We start from the raw sequence: 20,347 nt of genomic DNA on the forward strand, positions 1-20,347 counted from the left end.
TGCTCTGGCTGCAGCAGTTAACTGTCACTGCTGTAAAAGAGACCTCATGCTGGTGCTGTTTATGACATGAACACACAGTCTTCTGTTCTCAATATAGCATAATCACACTATTACATGTTATCTTTTTTAATATAGTCTCTACCCCTGCTGTCTCCAAATTAAAGTCTACTTTGTAACCAAATTTTAAAAAACATTGCTGTTTTGGTATTGTGAAGACATTTTTGTAGGGCAGGATCGTGCAATCCAATCGAGAGAGACATTGCAATATAACAGGCTTCTGTATTTATAGGTTAAGTACTTAAAACTAATGTTTGGAGAAAACAGATTTTGCTCTGGGCTGGATGGATTCTTTTCAATTTTATTTAGAAAAGTGACTCGTTTTCACAAATTGTTTATCAAATGTTTTGGCACGTGGTAAATGCATTTCTTTTTGTTGTTGTTGAAAAAGAAAAGTCATAATCATCAACTTTGTCTTTTCATTTAATACATTGTGGTAATTATGATATTGTGATTCCTTATGTTTAGCGAATTGTGATTTAAAGCTGTTGTGTACAGTATATAACTTTTGTTCACTAGTTTCTAAATTATGACTATTGTTTTGCACAACGAGTGTTTAACTTTACTTCCCTTTTCATTGTAAATCTGTGGAAATAGCACAGGCACATCATAGGAAAAAACCTTTGCAGTCTACCACACTATAGGCGAAGGTCCTTACAAGTGAACCAAGTCATACTACCCTACAAAGGCCAAACCCAGTAACTACGTCAACACTGAAAATAAGATCTGAGCAGAGTTGAGCCAATCATGTCATTTACAGTACAGATCATAGCTATGAGACTCAATTTTAAAATATGCATTTACTGCATTTTGCCTTTACATGGTAGTATTCAATATATATATATATCTCCTTCCTCAATCTGTGTTCATGTGTTCATGCCCATAACTTCCTCTATATATAAAGTAGTCCCGTTATTGGGGTAAATTTAGAGCTTGAGTAGAGCCTCTTCCTCGAGCCCCTCCTTTGCGGAAAGAAAGCCACATATGTTTACCCTTTATCACTCAAAGATTATATGGGCAAGCAAACTCATGACAACTAATAATGTAACAAAAATGTACAACCCCAATTTCAAAAATTTGGTACAAACTGAAAAATGCTAATAAAACAAAAAGGAGTGATTTGTAAATTATATTCACACTTTGCTATATTGAAAGCACTTCAACTACACATTATATGATGTTTTACCTTGAGAATTTCACTGTTGTTTTTAATGTACAGTAATTTCAAATCAGATGATTGTAACACACTTCAAAAAAGTGTTTACCACTGTGAGACATCACCATTTCTTCTAATAACACTTCTTAAGCATTCAGACACTGAAGACACAAGTTTGAATTAAAAAAGTTATACATTCATCCATTATGCAGGTCTTTCACTGCACAATTGTCAGAGGTCTTCAGTGCTGTATTGTAACCTTCATAATGCACCACACATTCTCAGTCAGAGATGGTCAGGACTGCAGGCAGGCCAATCTAGCACTCACACTCTCAGCTTATTCAGTATGTGGTTTGAAGTTGTCCTGCTGATTATGCCGGGATGTCTCTGGAAAAGACTGGGTGGCAGTATATGATGCTCCAAAATTAGTACATATCTGTCTGTATTAATGGTGCCTTCACAGATGTGCAAGTTACCCATGCCATGGGCACTGACACACCCCTGGCCCATACAGACACTGGCTTTTGGACCTGACGCTGATAACAGCTTGGATGGTCCTTTTCCTCTTTGGCCCGGAGAACACGATGGCTGTGTTTTTCAAAATCACGCGCATTCAGAAGTGGTTTTCGTCTTGCCCTTTACGCACCGAGATTTGACCAGATTCCTTGAATCTTTGAACTATACTGTGCACTGTAGAGGGTGAAATGCCCAAAATCCTTCCAATTTGTCTTTGGGGACATTGTTCTCAAAGTTCAGGATTATTTGCTGAAGCATCTGCTGGTAAATTGACAAGTCTTGAATGATCCTTGGTCTTGCAGGACTAGGCTGTTTTTGGAGGCTCCTTATGTATACTTTGTCAGGATTGCCTCATCTGTTTAACATCACCTGTTTCACATCACCACGTTATTTTAACTTTAAATTAAATTGTTATTAGTCTTGAATTTTAATTACTGTACATAAAAAACTAAGACATTCACAAGGTAAAACATCATAGTAGTTGTAGTGTTTTCAATTTAGCAATAAGATATTAAAAGATTATTTACAAATCACTCCTTTTTGTTTTATTAGCATTTTTGGAATTGGGGTTTTACCTAAAATATAAATACTTGGTGTCAGAATACATTATCGTGGATCAATACAGTATAATGGGGTAAAATATCACAATACTTCAAAATATTGATTTTTTTTTTCAATAATAATTGTTTTCTGTAACAGTATGTATTTCCCACAGGCGGACAGTCAACACCCACTCCTTCGACATGTCCCGCTTCCTGATTCCCCCGGCCCTGAGGCAAAGCAATAAGAAAACCGACAATAGCCAGCAGCACATTGTACCATCACAGAGCCTCATTCCAGCTGCAGAAGCACACTAGCAGTGTGTGCTTGAAACTGACAGAGACAGAGACATGGGAGAAGGGAAACACAAGCAGTAATAACCAGGGGTTCAGTCACCTGTAATTAAAAATAAATCCATATCATTATATGTCTGTATGCTACGATTACTCATTTAAGCTTCATTTATAGAGTACTTATGAATCTAACTGTGTATTTAATGTTTAATTGATTATTACTTTGTTTGCTTGTTTTCTAGCATATTGTAATGTTTAATGTGTGTGTTCATTTATTTCATGTCTTTTATTTTGAAAAGTCTGTGTTCATTGGTTTATTGTTTCATTATGTTGTTATCAGTTCTAGTTTGTCATTGGTTTTAGTTATTAAGTCTTGTTATCTTGTTTAGAGATCTGTCTGTTCATTGGTTAACTTGTTATTGTTTTACCCAATGTGTATTGAAGCCCTCATGTTTGCCATTGTCTCCTGTCAAGTATTGTATGTGAATGTGTTTATGTAAACTTTTTAAGCCAAGCCAAGCTCATGTTTAATTCAAGTCAAGTTCATGTTTAGTTCACGTTTGTTGTTACAGAGTTTTGGGATTTCACGTTTTGTTTAAATAAACTGCGTTTGGGTTCATCTTCACGTCTATGTTAATTGCCATTGCCAGCACCAGCATAACATTACAGAAATAAAAGACATGAAATACATGAACACATACACTATATATGTAATGTAATATTACCATTATAAGTTTTCAACACAATTATTAATATGGCATACACTTTTTGGAGGTTGTTGAGTGGGGAGCACCAGATCTTCGGGTTCCCCCACATCCAAATCCCAGTTTAATCCCTTGATTTTTTTTCTTCAAGGTTTATGCAGAAAGCACTTATCATGTAAATGAGTGTAAATGAGAACTCCAATTTCCTTACGCCATTTAAGGGATTAAGAGAAAGCGTTTTAACACACCAAGATTTCTCCTGGAAATTGCAGCTTATGTGGCAATGTAAACATAAGCAGCATTCTTACAGGATTTTAAGGAATGTGCATGTGCGCGACCAGATAAAGTCATAGGATGGCGTTTGCTATTCGGTTTCTTACGTTCCTTACGTTTGCACATGCGTGCTCCAATATTGGGGGAATCCAGAGATTTGCAGGCAATTCAGCTGTAGGCTGCAATGGTAAATTAAGGAAAAAACACAGCAACAACTCTGGAATATCTGGAATTCCATGTTTGTAATTTACACAAGTGTCGCGGGGAAATTATGTTGCTGTGGAGAAAGTTGTTTACTGGCAGAGTGGCATGTACTGTATGTTGGAGTTAAGAGTATGCCGCTTTTACCTTGTGGAATGCAACCGGAATGCCACTTTCTTGCATTAAGATGCTTTCTAGTGTCCATTTAAACATAATCAGTGTATCTCCTTGTATGTCAGTCAGACATCATATTAAGGCCTTCAGTTAAAGGTCTTTTGAAGTGTCACTGGTAGATTTGTGGTTTAAGCTTTGGCACCTCAACAAACTACGAGACACCATTATTGAAGAGTTCCTCCCAATATTTTTAAATCAAACGCTCACCATATAAATTCTATATAAAACATCCCCCAGTGTCTAAGTGCTTATTTGCTCCCCACTGTGCATATTATAATTAAAGATGCTCCCTGAATTCTTTCATGTCTGGCTTTAGATTTATTGCAGAGACAATTAGAGTAATTATACTGCTGGATTTTGGCCTGGCTGTTGGTGGCAAGGGCACTGGCAAGACTCGCATTCTACCCAAGATGTTTTCTCCTTTTCTCATACTTAATTGCAAAAGCAGTGCATGTTTGTCTGATATGTAAAAATTATTTAGACTTTTGTAAACCACTTCTCTAAAAATACACATAAGATTTGTCTGTTGTGGGTTTAAACACAGTTGCCCACAACAACTATGCTGTATCCATAGTATTGCCCCCAAAAGCCATGCACAGGTAAACTGCAGCTGTAAGCAATGAACAAGAAAAAATTCCCTGAGTCTGTGGTAAGCATCCCACCATGAAATTAAGTAAATTAGTGGGTAGAAAAGTAATGTTTGATAAGTGGAGCTCAATAAATTAAAGGGCAAGAAAAGGCCCAGCCCAGGTTGTAAGAGTCTAATCTAACCTCTTGAGCTTGCAGTAGTTTCTTACAGAAAGTAGTTGCTTAAAAAAAGTGAGATCTCTTTAAAATCTCAATAGTTTTTCCTATACAGCAATAAAAGAGCTTCCTCTACTGGAGTGGAAATATTCAGAGGCCTAGTCTTACTCTTTTATAGTTCTGAAGAGAAGCCATATTGAAAACTGTAACCAAATCCACACAGACTAAAAGAGACAAATGCTTCTGCACTTCTGAGATTTCACACAATGAAATATGGCTTTGGTCATGCGGTCATGATCATTAAATCATCCACTATTGACTGTGATGGGAATGTGGAATCCAGTAGCTGGCCCGTAGAACAATAAGAACATATCAGCCACACAGTAGAAGGCAGAGCCAAAATCAGAATCGTAAAACATTTATAGGAACGGTATCTGAGGGGGGGGCCTCAAGTTTGTGAGAGAACGCTTGGATTAACTAGACTTTTGGCGCTTGCTTGGTTTGAAGACTTCATATTTTCCAGCTATGTAGAAGCTCCTTTCATAATTCCCCAAGCACAGACACAAAAGACAGGGGAAAGAGAGAATTAAAAACAAAAACCCATTTGCTATTGTAGGCTCCAAGCTCTGAAATCCTCAGCAGTCCCACTGGTTTATTGGAGAGTGCAGTACATGGCATATTGTGTTTTCTGAACTGTGACTAGATAAAAGATGATAGAGATTAGAGAGTAAGAGTTGACAAAAGAGACAACTGCATCTCTCTCTCTCTCTCTCTCTCTCTCTCTATATATAAATATATAAATATATATTTTTTTGTGCTGTCAGTCAATTAAAAAATTTAATCGTGATTAATTGCAGATTTTGAAAGTGCTGAAATTTGACTCCACATAAATCTTTTCATGAATTATTTAGTGTAATGTCCCTGCCGGATACATCGCATAGGTTCCATGATATTCCAACCAGTGTTCAGAACTCTTACAGTGCTGAATAAAACGTAAGAATCTCTCTCTCTATATATATATGTGACGAGAATGAGGGCATGGCCGGGCGATGAGGATGCACACCTGGTGCTGAGTTGCCCCAATCAGCGGGAGAGAGAGATAAGGAGGAGCTGGAGATGCTAGAGAGAGAGCTCTAAAAAAAATATTGAGCCACATTACTTTTTTGGGTCTATACTTGCTGTTCAATATTTAAGAAGTTTCAATGATGTTCTAACCCAATGAATAAATTAAATTTTTCAAAAAAATAACTCATTGTGTTTATGTAATGTGTATTGGTAAGGCAGCTTCTAGGTGGGACTGATTGTGGAGGCAGGGATTATGAAGAACTTTGAGACTGAGTTTTTCAATGAGAGGTTTTTGGGCGTTGGCCATTGTGAAGGTGTGTCTGGCAGTGAACATTGGAATTCTATAGAACTGCATGACAAAGACATTTTTGCAGAATCTTCTAACTGTGCAATGGTATTATTCTAATGCACAAATATAATGCATGCACACTATTTTGCATGATTTGAGATTAGTCGCAAAACCACATGCATCAAGCAAAATTAGATTTCAAAGCTCATATTTGCATATGTTGTACAACAAATGGGGTTGCATGTTTTCCCAGGTCTACACATTTCTGCAATCCTGAGCAAACAGATCAATGGATTTCTGCAAGCTGTTTTGCTCTATTTCTGTAAAGTCATTAGCCTACATACCCCAGTCTAACAGTCCATTAGAACTACATTTAAGGATAAGGCTTATACAATTGTCTTTGCTTTTATTTCAGTTTTACCAAATGTTCATCAGAATGGTTGTTTTTCACTTTGCTCTTTATCTTTCAGCATAATGGTCTATAAACAGAAGAGCAGAGAACCTCCATTGCAGAGGCTTTTCCTGGATATAGTGAAGTGCTTATCACAACAAAAACAAGTATCTGCACTAATCCTGGAAGAGGGAGAAGGAGCACTATAAATAATGTGAGAAAAAGGACAGAGAGAGAGAAAAAGGGAGTTCGCATACAAACTCAGATTAGTGGTGGGCATTTGAATCCATGACCAGTTTCATAATTTAATTTGTCTTCCCAACTTTGCCATTACTCCAACACAAGCAAAGTCGAGGCCATTCAGAGGAGCAGTTCACATTCTCCTCAGATCAGCTCTACCTGAAATCCAATCTCAGAGTTCCAAAAAGAAAACAGAGTTGTGCTCATTCTAAACTAAGTTGAAGAACAGATGTATTCAAGGCTTAGGTTGGGGATTTAAGATGCAGTCCACCGCACTGAAGTGCTTGACAGAGTTGTATTCTGTTTGTCTCCCAATTATCTCTAACATTCAGTGTTATGTTTCAGATATATTCAGGGCTAATTAAAGAGTTTGTCTTACTGGGAAGGGGAAAATGGTGCATCTAACGCCTGTGCAGTTATAATTAAGAGTGACAATCAAGAATTTCAACAACTGTGGACAAAAAGTATTTTGCCTTGTGCCTCATTATCCCCATGTGCATAATTATTCCTAGAGGCACAAGATGGACAGTAGCTACTACAGGTTATAAAATAGATTTGTTTATGCTGTGGTGCTCTTTGTTGGATCTAATAAACCTCTCTGTTTTTATGGCATCATCAACAGGCAGACACTAAATAAAATGTCTGCACACATAACGAAAATCTGAGGAGAGTTCCTTTGATATAATGGGTCAAGTTGATGTTAATCAATTCTTGCAAGTCAGGACCTGGCAAAGACAACAAGAACTGGTTGGATGCACTATAAATTAGATTGAGCATTGAGCTGTACTTCGGAATGGATTTCACAGATTATTAGAGACCCAATAAAATTGCTTGACCTGAAAAGTTTTCTTTTCAAATGTTGATCTCCTATTAAAACAGGATGTTTGGTTACGAAATATTGAAGCACTCAACCCTTTTTTAAATAGCCAATTGGATTTAGTTACAGTCATGAACTGTGATTTTTTTTTACTTGCTAGTTGTTTGCAGGTGGTATTAGGTATTAGGGAGGGACATTCACAATCTAAAGACAAAAATCTGTACTGCAAAATGAGTCATCAATCATCAATTTTTCTATTTTCCCAGAAAAGGGCAATTTTGTAAATTGTTGCAAGAGCACTAGCATATAGATAATAATAATAATAATCCCTTACCTATATATATAGCGCTTTATAGCTAGGCACTCAAAGTGCTTTACATAGTATAGGGGGAATCTCCTCAACCACCACCAGTGTGCAGCCTCCATCTGGATGATGCGACGGCAGCCATTGTGCACCAGAACACCCACCACACACTAGCTACTGGTGAAGAGGAGAGTACAGTGATGTAGCCAATTCAGGGATGAGGATTATTAGGTGGTCATGATTGATGAGGGAATTTCTTTGGCCTGGACACCAGGGTTATACCCCTTCTGTTTACAAGAATTGCCCTGGGATTTGTAATGACCACAGAGAGTCAGAACCTTAGTTTAATGTCTCATCTGAAAGACAGTGCTGTTTTACAGTATAGTGTCCCCATCACTATACTGGGGCTTTAGGACCCACACAGACCGCAAGGTGAGCACCCCCTGCTGGCCTCCCTAATACCACTTCCAGCAGCAACCTTAGTTTTCCCCAGGAGGTATCCCATCCAGGTACTAGCCAGGCTCAACCCTGCTTAACTTTAGTTGACAACCAGGCAAGAGCTGCAGGGTTATATGGCTGCTGGCTTCAAAGCTAATAGGCATTGACTAAAGGAACAAAACCCTCGATTTTGATTTCATGGGGTCTTTAAGATCTGTCGTGAGAGTCACATCTTGGATAAGGACAGATTTGTGGAACCTTGTGAATGTACAAAACCTCAGAGTATTCAGACGGTAATACATTATGACAGACATCCCTGAAGCAAACACTTCTGAGACTATAAATCAAGCATCAGTACAAACCACACAAATCACTAAGACTCTTTCAGCAATATCCTGTTGTTACTACACCGCATAAAAGCAACAAATAAAGCTATGTTAATGTTGCAGCAAACACTTCAGAAAGTTAATTCAAGATTCTCATAATGCAGGATTGTTGGCTGGGAGATGTAATCGCAGCGTAATTCTAGCAGGAAGACTAGCAGCTGTACATCATTGCACCATTAGCTGGGTAATTCCTAGCCAGTCACATGTAAGCCATTGCTTTCTAAGTGTGCTCACAGTCTATCACATTGATTTTTCAGTGTGCTAACATGGCAACCTCCACCACCCCACCACCACCAGATGAGTCCCATCCTGCATGGGGGTAGGCTCCTTGTCCCTGCCTCCTATCTCCGGCAGGATATGACGGTTCTGAGTACAACTTCTTCAGACCGCCAGACGGGGCCCCGTTTTATATTCATCAAATAAATGTCATCTTATATTTCACTCCAGTCTGCGAGTCTTCCTAAAATAAGTGTTTTTCTGCTTATTAGCTTATTGCACCAAGGTTAAATACATTTTTTTTTTTTTTTTACAGAAAAAACAATAATCAATGTATAAATGACCATGTATAAAGCATGTACAAACATTGCCAAAAAGAAAATTTACAATAAAAAAAAAACAAATATGAAAAAATATTGTACACAAAAAACAAGAATGGTCTCTAAGTCTACCTAAGACAGACTGATCAAATTGGACTGTAGGTCAATTATGGGCTTATGTTTAATGATATGGAATTAAAACATACAATATTGATTTCTAAATTCACTTCTTATAAAGTTGATTCAATGCTTTCATCTGCCACAATACTTTAATGTTTTTTAATTATCTTAATTTGTTGGCTTTTCTCAGCCAATCCCAAGCACAGCTTCTCTATTTGATGAATGCTTGAGCTCTTAAGTAGGCGGAAATTCACATCAAATGGCCGATAATTGTGTTTGGCGGCTCGGAGATACATGCAGTTATTTGTAATCTGAGCTTACACATTTATTTCAGCTTTCATTGTTAGATGTTTCCTTCTTTGTTGCAAAAATAGTTTTGAGCTTAGTTAATTATCTTCACAAAAGAATTTGTAGTTGCTTTTGGGAGCAACATTGCAGATACCTAAAACAGTCTATGTTTCCCCACTTTTGAAAAGCACCAGCCACCACTCTACAGTCCTGTAATATATACTGTACACTGTATTGTGAAAAAAGCATTTACTTTGACATTAAGTTTCCACATGCATAAGAAATTTCTTTGCTCCTCAGCAGAACACATACCTCTATCAGACATTTTATATTACGTTGTCTCATCTGTCAAACAGTTAAAGGAGCACGGGAATGACTCATCAGATCATCTTAATCAATGACAGCATGTTTGTCCAAAAATCTCATCTAGTATAACCAGTGAGGAGCTAATTATGGATGAAGCATGTCAGTGTTTCAGAGGCAGTAAAGATGCAGTCTGCATCAACACTAATGGAGGTTTCATGAGTGAGCGATAACAGACAAACCCTCATTCATCACTCATTTCAAACCTTCTCAAACTCATAGTCTTGCTACCTTGTGAGATATTCTTTATTAGTATTATTTTTGTTTTTCAGCAGACAGTCAGTGACTATTCTTACCATTGCTGCAGTTTATCGTATTGGTAACACTTCACAATAAGCTTGTACATGTAAACATGCATTACTAATGTTAACATATACAATTTTTAATGTTAAAAATGATTAGTAGAACTAGTAGGAACAGTAAAATAGTAGTATTAGCAGAAGTTATTAACCAAGATTAATGATTAATGCATTGTTCATTATTAATTCATGTAAACTAATAGAGTGTAATTAAATAATGTTAATATCACTGAAGTAAATGCAGTGATTTTCAACGTGAATGGGATAAAACACCTTTAAACAAAATTGAATAAAAAATGCACAATAGCTATTTCTTCTTCCAGATGACAATCGGACACCACTCACATGCAATGCAAGCGGTTCATGTGCCAACAATGTAGCATATTGCTGTTTATATTGGAATAAAGCCTACTGTTTTACTATTTTTTTTTAAGAATAGTAGTCAGTATACAGTATACTGTGCAGTACTCAGTAAATAGTACATCTAGTTTGCCATTTCAAATATAGCCAGTGTCATAGACATGTGCTTGTCATGTGACATTTATAGGGACATGCCAAACAATGGAAGCATTTGAGAACAACTGTGCTGTTGTCCCTTTTGTCTCTTTTTCTCAGGACAGAAAGAGATCCATTTTGGAGCATTTCAAGCCTCAGAGAGTAGGCTTTAAGACATGTCTGTTTGTTATTGTAATCTTCTTTATCATTAAATAGTGCCTGAGCAATGATGCATTCAAAACAGTTCATCGCTCCTACGCCGAATGCTTGCTATATCTACTCTTTGGCCCATCTTTATTAAAACTTGAGGAGTCAAGTTGCTCACCCCCATCGCTCCATCTGATCTGTCCACCCACTAATCCACTCACACATCCATTCATCACAGATTTTCATTAATTCTCAGTAAATAGCCTAAGTTCATCTGCGTAAGTCGATTGCTTAAAGCTGGCAAACTACATTGGATTTACAGACCAAACAATCTGCTTTTGGGGCCAATTGAAGGTTTTCATTCTACTAAATGATTATAGTGACTTTGCTGTCAATCTTCCCAAATTTTTTGCCTTCTGTCCAGGGTCCTAAATTTACACTTGTTAAGTGCCAAATACACGTAAAAAAAAAATTGCTTTGGTGTGTAAATGAAACTTATGGAAATTAGGAACTGCAAAATTGCACAATACAATCATGCAAGAAGGCATGAAGATGCCCCTTGCTGATGTAAGTGACATGAGGAAACAAAATCAAATCTACACAAATCACATACTAAAAAAACAACAATTTTATCAATAGTTATTTACAATGCCTATTTTTTTCCTCCCAAACTTCATATGGTGACACGTATGTGGAATATTCCTTACCTTAAGACACAAAAACAAAAAAATGAGAAAAAAAATATTCTGGCTCATTTTATATGCAGCAATTGAAACACTTACATTGGCTGTTTGTCAGAAAATATGCAAGTAAGCAACACATTAAATTAAATAAATTGTCATAGAAACTTCTTAATTATAATTGTGCAAAATATAGTTTTAAGGCCAGTATAAAATATTTATAGTATTTTTTTCCTCAATTCAACTACCATTGGCAGGTGTGGCAATACTTTTTTAGATACTGCTTCTCTCTATTTTTAGTGGTACACAGTTACTCTGCTAAAATACAATCTCCAAAATTAATAAATGAAGGAACTACATGTATTTCACACAGTATTTCTGAGAAAACATGATTACGAGAACTAAAGCTGATTAAGGCTGTACGGTAATACTTGAGGAACGCCTGAATGTGTGGCAAATATGACCACACAGACATAAATCATATGACACAAACTCGTTCTGTTTAACCACATGTGTTGCAAAGACACGTCTACATCAAACTCGTCAGAGAAGCACTGGAAAGCATGTAGCCAAATCATTTTGTGAAAACAATGTAATTACAAGGTCCCAGGGAAAGTACTTTGAAAGGTTTAAATTGCTTTCCAGTAAAATCTTAATATACGTTTTGACTTTGATTAGATTAGCAATGTGCTAGGTGGTAAAGGCAAACATCTAAAATCTCTTTGAGTTTTCAAACTATTGGTGAAAAGGAGAAGGAAAGAGAGAAGATGATTTCAAAAGCAAGATGGGGGTGAAGTGCTTAGCATGTGGCTGGAAGAAATGAGTGTCTCTTTGTTGGTCTGTGCTAATTATAGCAGAAACAGGCTGGGTTCAGACCTCCTCGCTCTAATAACATTTATCAGCTTCTTGTCACCAAAGAGCCATTGTTCTCATCTCTCCTTAAATACTCCCAAAGCACAAACCAAGAGCATCTCAGATCAACCGAATCCTTTGGGACACGCTCATATGCAAAGTGAACCTTGCGAATAAACTTTCAGGGCTCTACTTTTCCAGTCCAGATTTTTACTTGCCCTAAAACATTTTCACTGGCCCCACCACAAATATAGAAAACTTTTAGAAGCCATTTTTAGCATCAAACTTTTTTCAGAATTTGTCAGTTTTTGTATTTTTTATTGTTCATTAAAGGTTATGATTTCATATAAATGTAATACAATGCCGCATTTTTACATTTTCGCAAGTATATATCTTGTGTAGAAATTAATGTAACTATGGGCTACAAAGCATTGCTAAAAGTCTTATTCACACAGCACATCCAGCACTAGTTAAAGTTTCTCAAAATCATACCTTTAAAAAAAATAGCCTGCTGTGGCAGGACCATGGTATTGGGATGGTATCAGATGGTAATATGGTGGTGCATTGATGTATACCATGGTATTTACATCGGTATACCATGTTGCAAAATCGTTTGTGACTTCTCTTAAAAAACGTCTATTTTTATCGTAGTAAACTCCACACACTGTTCACTCAAGTAGGATTGTTTAGTGTAAAATATGTTGAAGATTAGCTGACAGGTGGTCAATTCATTAAGTGATGCGCTGTTTCCTTGCAAAAGCAGTTTATTCAGCGCAATGAAGCATCTCCTCCATAGAATACATAAAACAATAACAGCCTCTTTTGTTCTCGCCAGTGAACCACCATATGAATGTCTATTGCACCGCTGCTTTGTGCTTTTTTCGCTAACATTGCAGGCTCACCTTGGAAGAGGGGCTCTGGTTGTTACAAAGCAGGGTCCGGGCTTGCTACGTTACGGGGACTGCTCCACCATTACTGAGAGAGAGTTGTTGTGAGACATGCAGTTGGAGTGAGTGCACTTAATAAAGTTTCAACAGTTAAGTTAACCTCCTCATCTGCTCTGATCATGACAGTTATTATTCCACTACATTGTTTTCTGTTCTAGCAAAGTCTTTCTAGCAAGTCAGTTCACTGTCGGCCATCTTTGGAATCCAGTCATGCCAGTACAGCTCCTATCTATTTGAATGGAAGAACACCAAAATCTAAAAAACGGTTGGTCAAGAATACGATCAAAGAGCATATTTTCAGTCAGCAGTAAAATCTGATAAAACTGGTATCATAAATACGCTCTCTAAGTTGATTGACAGGCAAGGAGGTCAGTATCTAAAAGGTGATTGGCTCTTTTGCCCAAAATTTGCAATAATTCTCAGTTAATCACAGAAAAACAAACATTTAATTCTGCAAGGCATAAAAACACAATCAACAAATGTAAGATGACCCAAAATGACAAGTGACAGTTACATGAAGCGGCGACCTGACCATCTTTATTGCTGAGCCCGGCCTTCATTAATTTTAAAACGTTACAATTTATGATTCTTGGTCAAAGTATACAGAAAAAATAAAGAGGTACATACATTCAACTAATATTGCGTGTAATTCAAGCAAATACAGATATAATTGATTAACTCTCCAGTTTCACAGTCACACATGAAAAGGCTTCTCATATTAAAGACTGTTAAGGCTACAGTGTGACTTTATGAATACAGGATGTTTGCATTTTGAACAGCAGCATCATGGCTAATAAAAGACTCTCAGCTGGAAGGACAAACACTCAACCAGTACATTAGTAATGATTCGGTCACCAAAGCCCACATCCTGTGTACATTAGTGGTTATATTGGCCGATGCCGATATCCAGAGAGCAGGGTGGGCAATAGGCAGATACAATCCCGATATATCACACAATTTAATATAGTAATATATTGTATATTTAATATAGTAAATAACATAAACATTCATTTGCTACAAAAATGTATAAACTCTTATTTAGCATTATATTTACTTAATGTGACACAAAACTTAAACTATATAAAAAAGAATAAAAAAATAATATTGTATTTGAAATGGTGGATAGCAGTTTCTTCTGATTTCTGTTTAGTCATCACATTTTAGTAAAAAACTTCTGCACATAAAGAAATTGTTAATATATATTAATATTAGGAAGCTGGAAATAACAGTACACACAGTAGTCCAGCAACCATGGATGGCATGTGCATGTTAGTAATCACATTTACTCCAAAAATACAGAATCAATCCAATTGAACATGCAGTGAATAGTGAATAAGACATTTACTTATAGCATACATGAAGTGAAGATTATCCAGCACCAGCAGCAATATTCTCCTGACAGTTTAAATGGGTTGGATCGCCTGCTTGCATTGTCACAGAGTGACTGTCATGATTTGAGATTCAGAGGAACTTTTGAACCTGATTCAGACATTTTTATTCTGGCTGAATGTGGAATACGAGGAAGATATTAGATGAGCGCTCGACGGGAAGAATGAAGTTCGTCAAATACATCTGTATATGTACAAGATATAATAATAATGCTATATAATATAAGTTTTATTGATTGTAATAGTTAAAGGTCGGGCAAGGAGGAGTCGGGAACCGGCTGAACAGTCAACATAATCTTTTAATGCATAAATTAACTTGAAACAACATAAAACATAAGGACACAGACACACATGCAATGCGGCTGCATGCGTCTCTCTCTCTCTCTCAAACCGGCATCTCCAGCTGCCCCATATCTCGCTCTCCCACTAATCAGCTGATTCAATGCCGGCCGTGTTCCATCACAGCCTGGCCACGCCCTCCTCCTCGTCAAATTGATATTTGCCTTTTATCATTAGAAAAGAAAGTTAAAAGTGACAGGGAACGGCTGAGGAGAGGCTGATAGAATACGTGCTTTAGAGATAAATTAATGAGCGCTGCACAGGATGCTGGATTTTCTCAAGTTTTGTGAGGTTTGTTTATTACATCGATTTAAACTACAGTATATATGCGCATATTTGCAGATGGTATATGATATTAGTTTTATTGATATTTGCCTTTTTATCATTAGACAAGACAGTTAAATGTTACAGGGAACTGTTGAGGAGAGAGAGAGAGAGAATGAAAAAGATGAGCACTTTAACATTATGAGCTCAAACGTGTCTGTCGTGGCTCTGATATGCAGACCGTTTAAATGTGACTGTGTTGCACACCGGTCTATTATTGTAGTAACACAATGGCACGTAACAGCAAAACTAACCATGACTGTTCGCTTACATGTCTCAGTCGCTTCACGTGCAAGCAGGCTAATTTTGGAGCCCTTAAAATATAAATCAGCCAAACAGGAACATTTATCAGCTGATGCAGATTATTAAAATGTTCGAATATTGGCCTATTTATCGGCATTGGCAACGTATCGGTCAAAAATTGTATACATTACTCCTTAACTGGTGCTATGAAAACCCACTGAGGAAACAGAGATGCAATGAGACCACTAAGACATAGACTGAGAAAAGAGAAGGCATAAGCATTGTGTGTGAAACCGACCGTTTCTGCAGCTCAGCATCTGACAATGACACCAAAGATTTACTTGCTGCCATTTATAGATCCAGAAAATTACAGGGAGGCAACTATTATTTGTGCTGAAGGGTTGTCAAATCCATAAAAACCTCTCTCTCATTGTAACCAACTTTTCAAATGGGATATGATCCATCCAATGTGGATCACTATGGCGACTATTATAAGTCCTTTTTCAATAGCCCTGATCCGAGCATATTATCACACGATTATAATAACACGCATATCCAAATTGAATTGAGCAACTGAGAAAAAACTACCGCACTATGACAGTGTGTCCGTCAGAAGAATTCAGAACAGAGTATAGACAATGACACTGCATTTAAGACCGGAAATATTCCCATAAGACAATATATAATACCCCACAGGGTGTAAGAATGCCATGCATATTCAATGTCTATAAGCAGGCCCACATGCAATCTGCACCCACAGATCTGCGCAAAACTCTTCGCAGATTTCCACCAAACTGGAACGCAAAGTTCAGAATATTCTACCAAAAATAGTGTATTCCTCTTAGTTCCGTTCCACATGTTTTATCGTACATCATAAATCAGAGCTGTAAATGCAATAGAAGTCTGCAGATTCTGCCTGGAACTGATTATTTCACAGGAGAAGCAACAAATGACGTGAAATTCACTGATGCAGAGTTCACAGATGTTTACACAATTACAGTATTTAACCGTAGGGATAATTAACACGTGAAAGTGTACAATCATTGTTTGGCTATCATTACTTACTTCATGGGTTTGAAGAGTGCCTGGCCATAATTCTGGAATGTCATGATCAGCTTTAGTTGTGTGCCTCCAGATTTCATTGCTATAGAGAGAACAAGAGAGTCACTAAACGCCAGTGTTAGGAGCCTTTATACAATGAAGTATCTTTAAGATAAGACTCATTATGTTAATAGCAAGAACAATGTGAAAATTAAGTGAAGTGTTGTAACTGTCAAAAAGGCAAGGGAGGCTCTTTGTCCTGTTGTCATCACAGATGGTGCAGGTATTGTATTTGATTATGCACAAGGCAACAAGTGAATTTCCTCTTTTGGAGAAGCTGATAAGACCTCTGCGAAGAAGCTTGTTGTATTGAACACTCGGACAATTACAAACAGATGAAGGAAAAGACACTGCCTCAAGTCAGCTAAGAGGCTGGTGTGCCAATAACTGAAAATGTCCTTTCTTTATTTTATATTTCACATTGCTTCTAGAGTTCTTAGGAACTCTAAACAGCATATTAGTTGAGATGTTGACCATGGAGCTACACACAAATGCACCCCATCAGCACTGTATTTTCTTCTCTACTTGACAATATGCATGCTTGGCAGGAGATACTTCTCCACAGCATGGTGTTAGATTAAGTCTAAATTGCACACTCTTCTAATTAATTTAACCCAGCTGGAATCCACTACCTGTAAATCTCAGTCCAATTTTATTGATGCATCCTCAGTTAGAGTGCAGGGACGTTCTAGCTATTATCTTGGAGGAACTTCACTCAAAGCATCTATTTTAGTCTGTTAAGAAGAGTCACACTGAAGTGACTATCCTCAAATCATACATCATAAGCGTAAAACATTACAATGCTAATTTCACATTATCTCTTTGTTAGATGTTCAAATCTTATGCTATTAATATTTTGCAACCTCAAATATTGTCTTACCAGTACTAGTAATTCTTTGCGAGACCAGGTCCTTCAGCATTGCATCAATGACTGGGTTATGCCTGGAGTAGAGCTCATACCGGTTGATCCCAATGTGGAAGCGGAGCCAGTTTGGGTAGGAGTCTGAGGACATTTCGCCCGTAGGAGCATAATCCCCTTCTTTCCCTTCCCCATGCCTATGGAAAGAAAGCATGGCCCAACATTTATTGCATTCAAGTTATTTTTCATGAACCATTTAAGAGTATTTGAGAGTAATTAAGGTGATTCATATCATGTTCTTTTAAAGTTTTCCATGACCAAGTTCAAACCATGGCATTTTAGATATCCTAAAAAAGTACTTCATAAGGTATTGCCTAAACTAACTGGCTTTATAAAAAATATTGTAAAAAAAATAATAATAATATATAATATGACTTTTAATATCATAATATATATATATATATATATATATATAATAAATCCTAACCAACTGAATTACTTACATCAACAAAAGCAGTTTTAGAGGTTAGATCATGTAGAATAATGTTACCACTTTTTTTACAGTGATGATTTCTGTTGTGAATCAACCCTGTCTGAGGAAAGCACTAAATATTATTCAATTATTTGCACACTTTTAATAAATCGTGTGTGTGTGTGTGTGTGTGTGTGTGTGCGTGTGTTTGTTTTAAAAGAGGATAAAAATGTAGTTTTTAAACCTACCACTCTGGGTTTTCTGCAGCTTTAGGGTCAAATCTTATATCAGTGTTGACATTGAACAGTGTATCTTCATCTGTTATTTTAGGCAATGGCCTCGTGTATAAAGGATGCTCAAACAGAGCAGACAGCCTTGAACCCTTCACGGATGAATTCTTGCTGAAGGTAGAGTCCCGTGTCGCGTGCCTCTTATCATCACCCGTCTTCAGCTGCTCAGTTCTTCTTATCGCCTCAGCTTTATCCTCGATGGTGATCTTTTCCAGTGAATGAGAGGACAGATTTGAGTTGGGCTCGTTGCTAAAGTCTTGAAGTATTCTGAGCGTGTGTTTATTAGGCCAACCGGACTCTGATCCCGGCTTGGCTCGATGCTTAGCCCAGTTCTGTGGCTCTTCGCTGGGTGTGTGGGAGCAAGAACAGGCGCTACTGACCCGTCTTTCCAGCTTTGGTAACAAGTCTATCATTATGTGCATAGAGCAGGCGATAAGAAACACCATTAAAATCAAGACGCGGAATTTTCTGAAGAGAATCATCTTGACTGTCTCCTGTTCGAGAAGAGACTTGTTTGGAATGGCAGGGACAAAAGTGAGCAAGCGCACTACATCGCCAACAGTACATAAAACACGGGCTCCCAGTTGTATGAGAACACATGGAACGTTTTCGTTTTTACTTGCCAGTTTAAGCGAATAAATGGTGATTTATTTAGTAAAAGATGTCACGCTCGTCCACGTCCATGTGAAGCAATAATCCAGTTTTTTTCGTGCGCTCGCGATTAAATTCCTCCCGTGCAGTCTGGACAAATGACTTGGCGACACGCGAGAATATTTTCCGATATTACCGCGCAATCACTCATAGTCTATTTTAACATTATAGTTCACATATAGAAATGCGAGTTGACATGCCTCAACCGATATATTATCCACAAAAGTGCATGTTCGCAATGCAGAAAACGCAACTGTCCATCTCACTGCTGGCGAATGACCGGTTCACGAAAACTGGAATAAAGAACATCTGTCGCTGTTCATACAACATCAGCTTTAGATCGCAAGAGATCTTTCTTTTACATCTGCTGACACGCGACTGTGCATTTGTATCCAGGATAAAGCAGTGCTGTTCAGTCGCTGAAAGCGATGGCAGGTTTCAAGAAAGAGTTGCATCTCAGCTTCTTCCGTCGATAAAAATGTGGTCTTTGGAGAAAGTTTCAGCGTTAAGTGTTGGAGATCCAACACAACGTGGGCACGAGCACTGTAACGACATATGACGGTGATTTTAACCCGTTGACAGGCGCTTCAGGAAATACCTCTGTCGGATGTTATGGGTGGGTGTGTTAAATATCATGATGCTGAACCCACTCTGAGCGAGCGTCACAAATAGAGGATTGGCTGAGCTTGAGAACAGCAGTACAGACAGCCCAGACTTGCTTCTTCCTGTAGCGTCTAAATTGTGCAAGAAGAGGGCGTCTCAACACACGCTACTACCTATTATTGTCAGAAATTCGTTTTTAAGATGTGCTTAACACGCACGCCCTAACCACTCTCTCCATCACCACATTTGTGGACAATTTCTTAACTGTGTCCCCTTCATGTGACAAGTCTTGGACACAATATATATGCTGTATATCGGTGCTTAGACCAGTTGAAAATACATGTATTTCACAAGACAAGTCTAAATGACCACATACAAGCACGGCATTTTCCGATTAAGATTTATATTCTGGCTGCCTTATTTCAGGTACAATCGCTATTGCGCTATGTATACATGTTAACCAGCATACTCCAAATAAACTAAAGTCATATTTACACTGCAAAGGTGGCACAGAAGCTGCATCTGAAGTTGCATTTTGGTTCATTTATTCACACAGACTGTTTAATTCTGCTCAGAGCAGGCCACAATGTATTAACACAGCAATTACAATTGCTTTAATAAGGTTATGAGATCAATGTTTTAAATAAAAAATATAAAAATGGTAAATTAATGAAAATATGAAATTATACGTTAAAATACAAAACTAAATTATGAAATACACTGGCGGCCAAAAGTTTGGAATACTGTACAGGTTTTGCTATT

At 37.5% G+C, this 20,347-nt stretch overlaps 1 protein-coding gene across 1 annotated transcript in view; it reads right to left on the bottom strand.

Annotated features, from left to right (window-relative positions):
- Positions 1 to 19,575, bottom strand: part of fam20cb (FAM20C golgi associated secretory pathway kinase b) — a 54,814-nt gene extending 35,239 nt beyond the window's left edge. Inside the window, exons 1-3 of the mRNA XM_052113252.1 lie at positions 18,290 to 19,575; positions 17,591 to 17,766; positions 16,675 to 16,753 (exon numbers count right to left, since the gene is read on the bottom strand). Coding sequence (XP_051969212.1) covers positions 16,675 to 16,753; positions 17,591 to 17,766; positions 18,290 to 18,813 — 779 coding nt within the window. The 5' untranslated portion in view covers positions 18,814 to 19,575. The remainder of the gene's footprint in view (positions 1 to 16,674; positions 16,754 to 17,590; positions 17,767 to 18,289) is intronic.
- Positions 19,576 to 20,347: the final 772 nt, after the last annotated feature.

The sequence above is a fragment of the Xyrauchen texanus genome, chromosome 40 (genome assembly GCF_025860055.1).
Source record: "Xyrauchen texanus isolate HMW12.3.18 chromosome 40, RBS_HiC_50CHRs, whole genome shotgun sequence".
Taxonomy (NCBI): Eukaryota; Metazoa; Chordata; class Actinopteri; order Cypriniformes; family Catostomidae; genus Xyrauchen; species Xyrauchen texanus.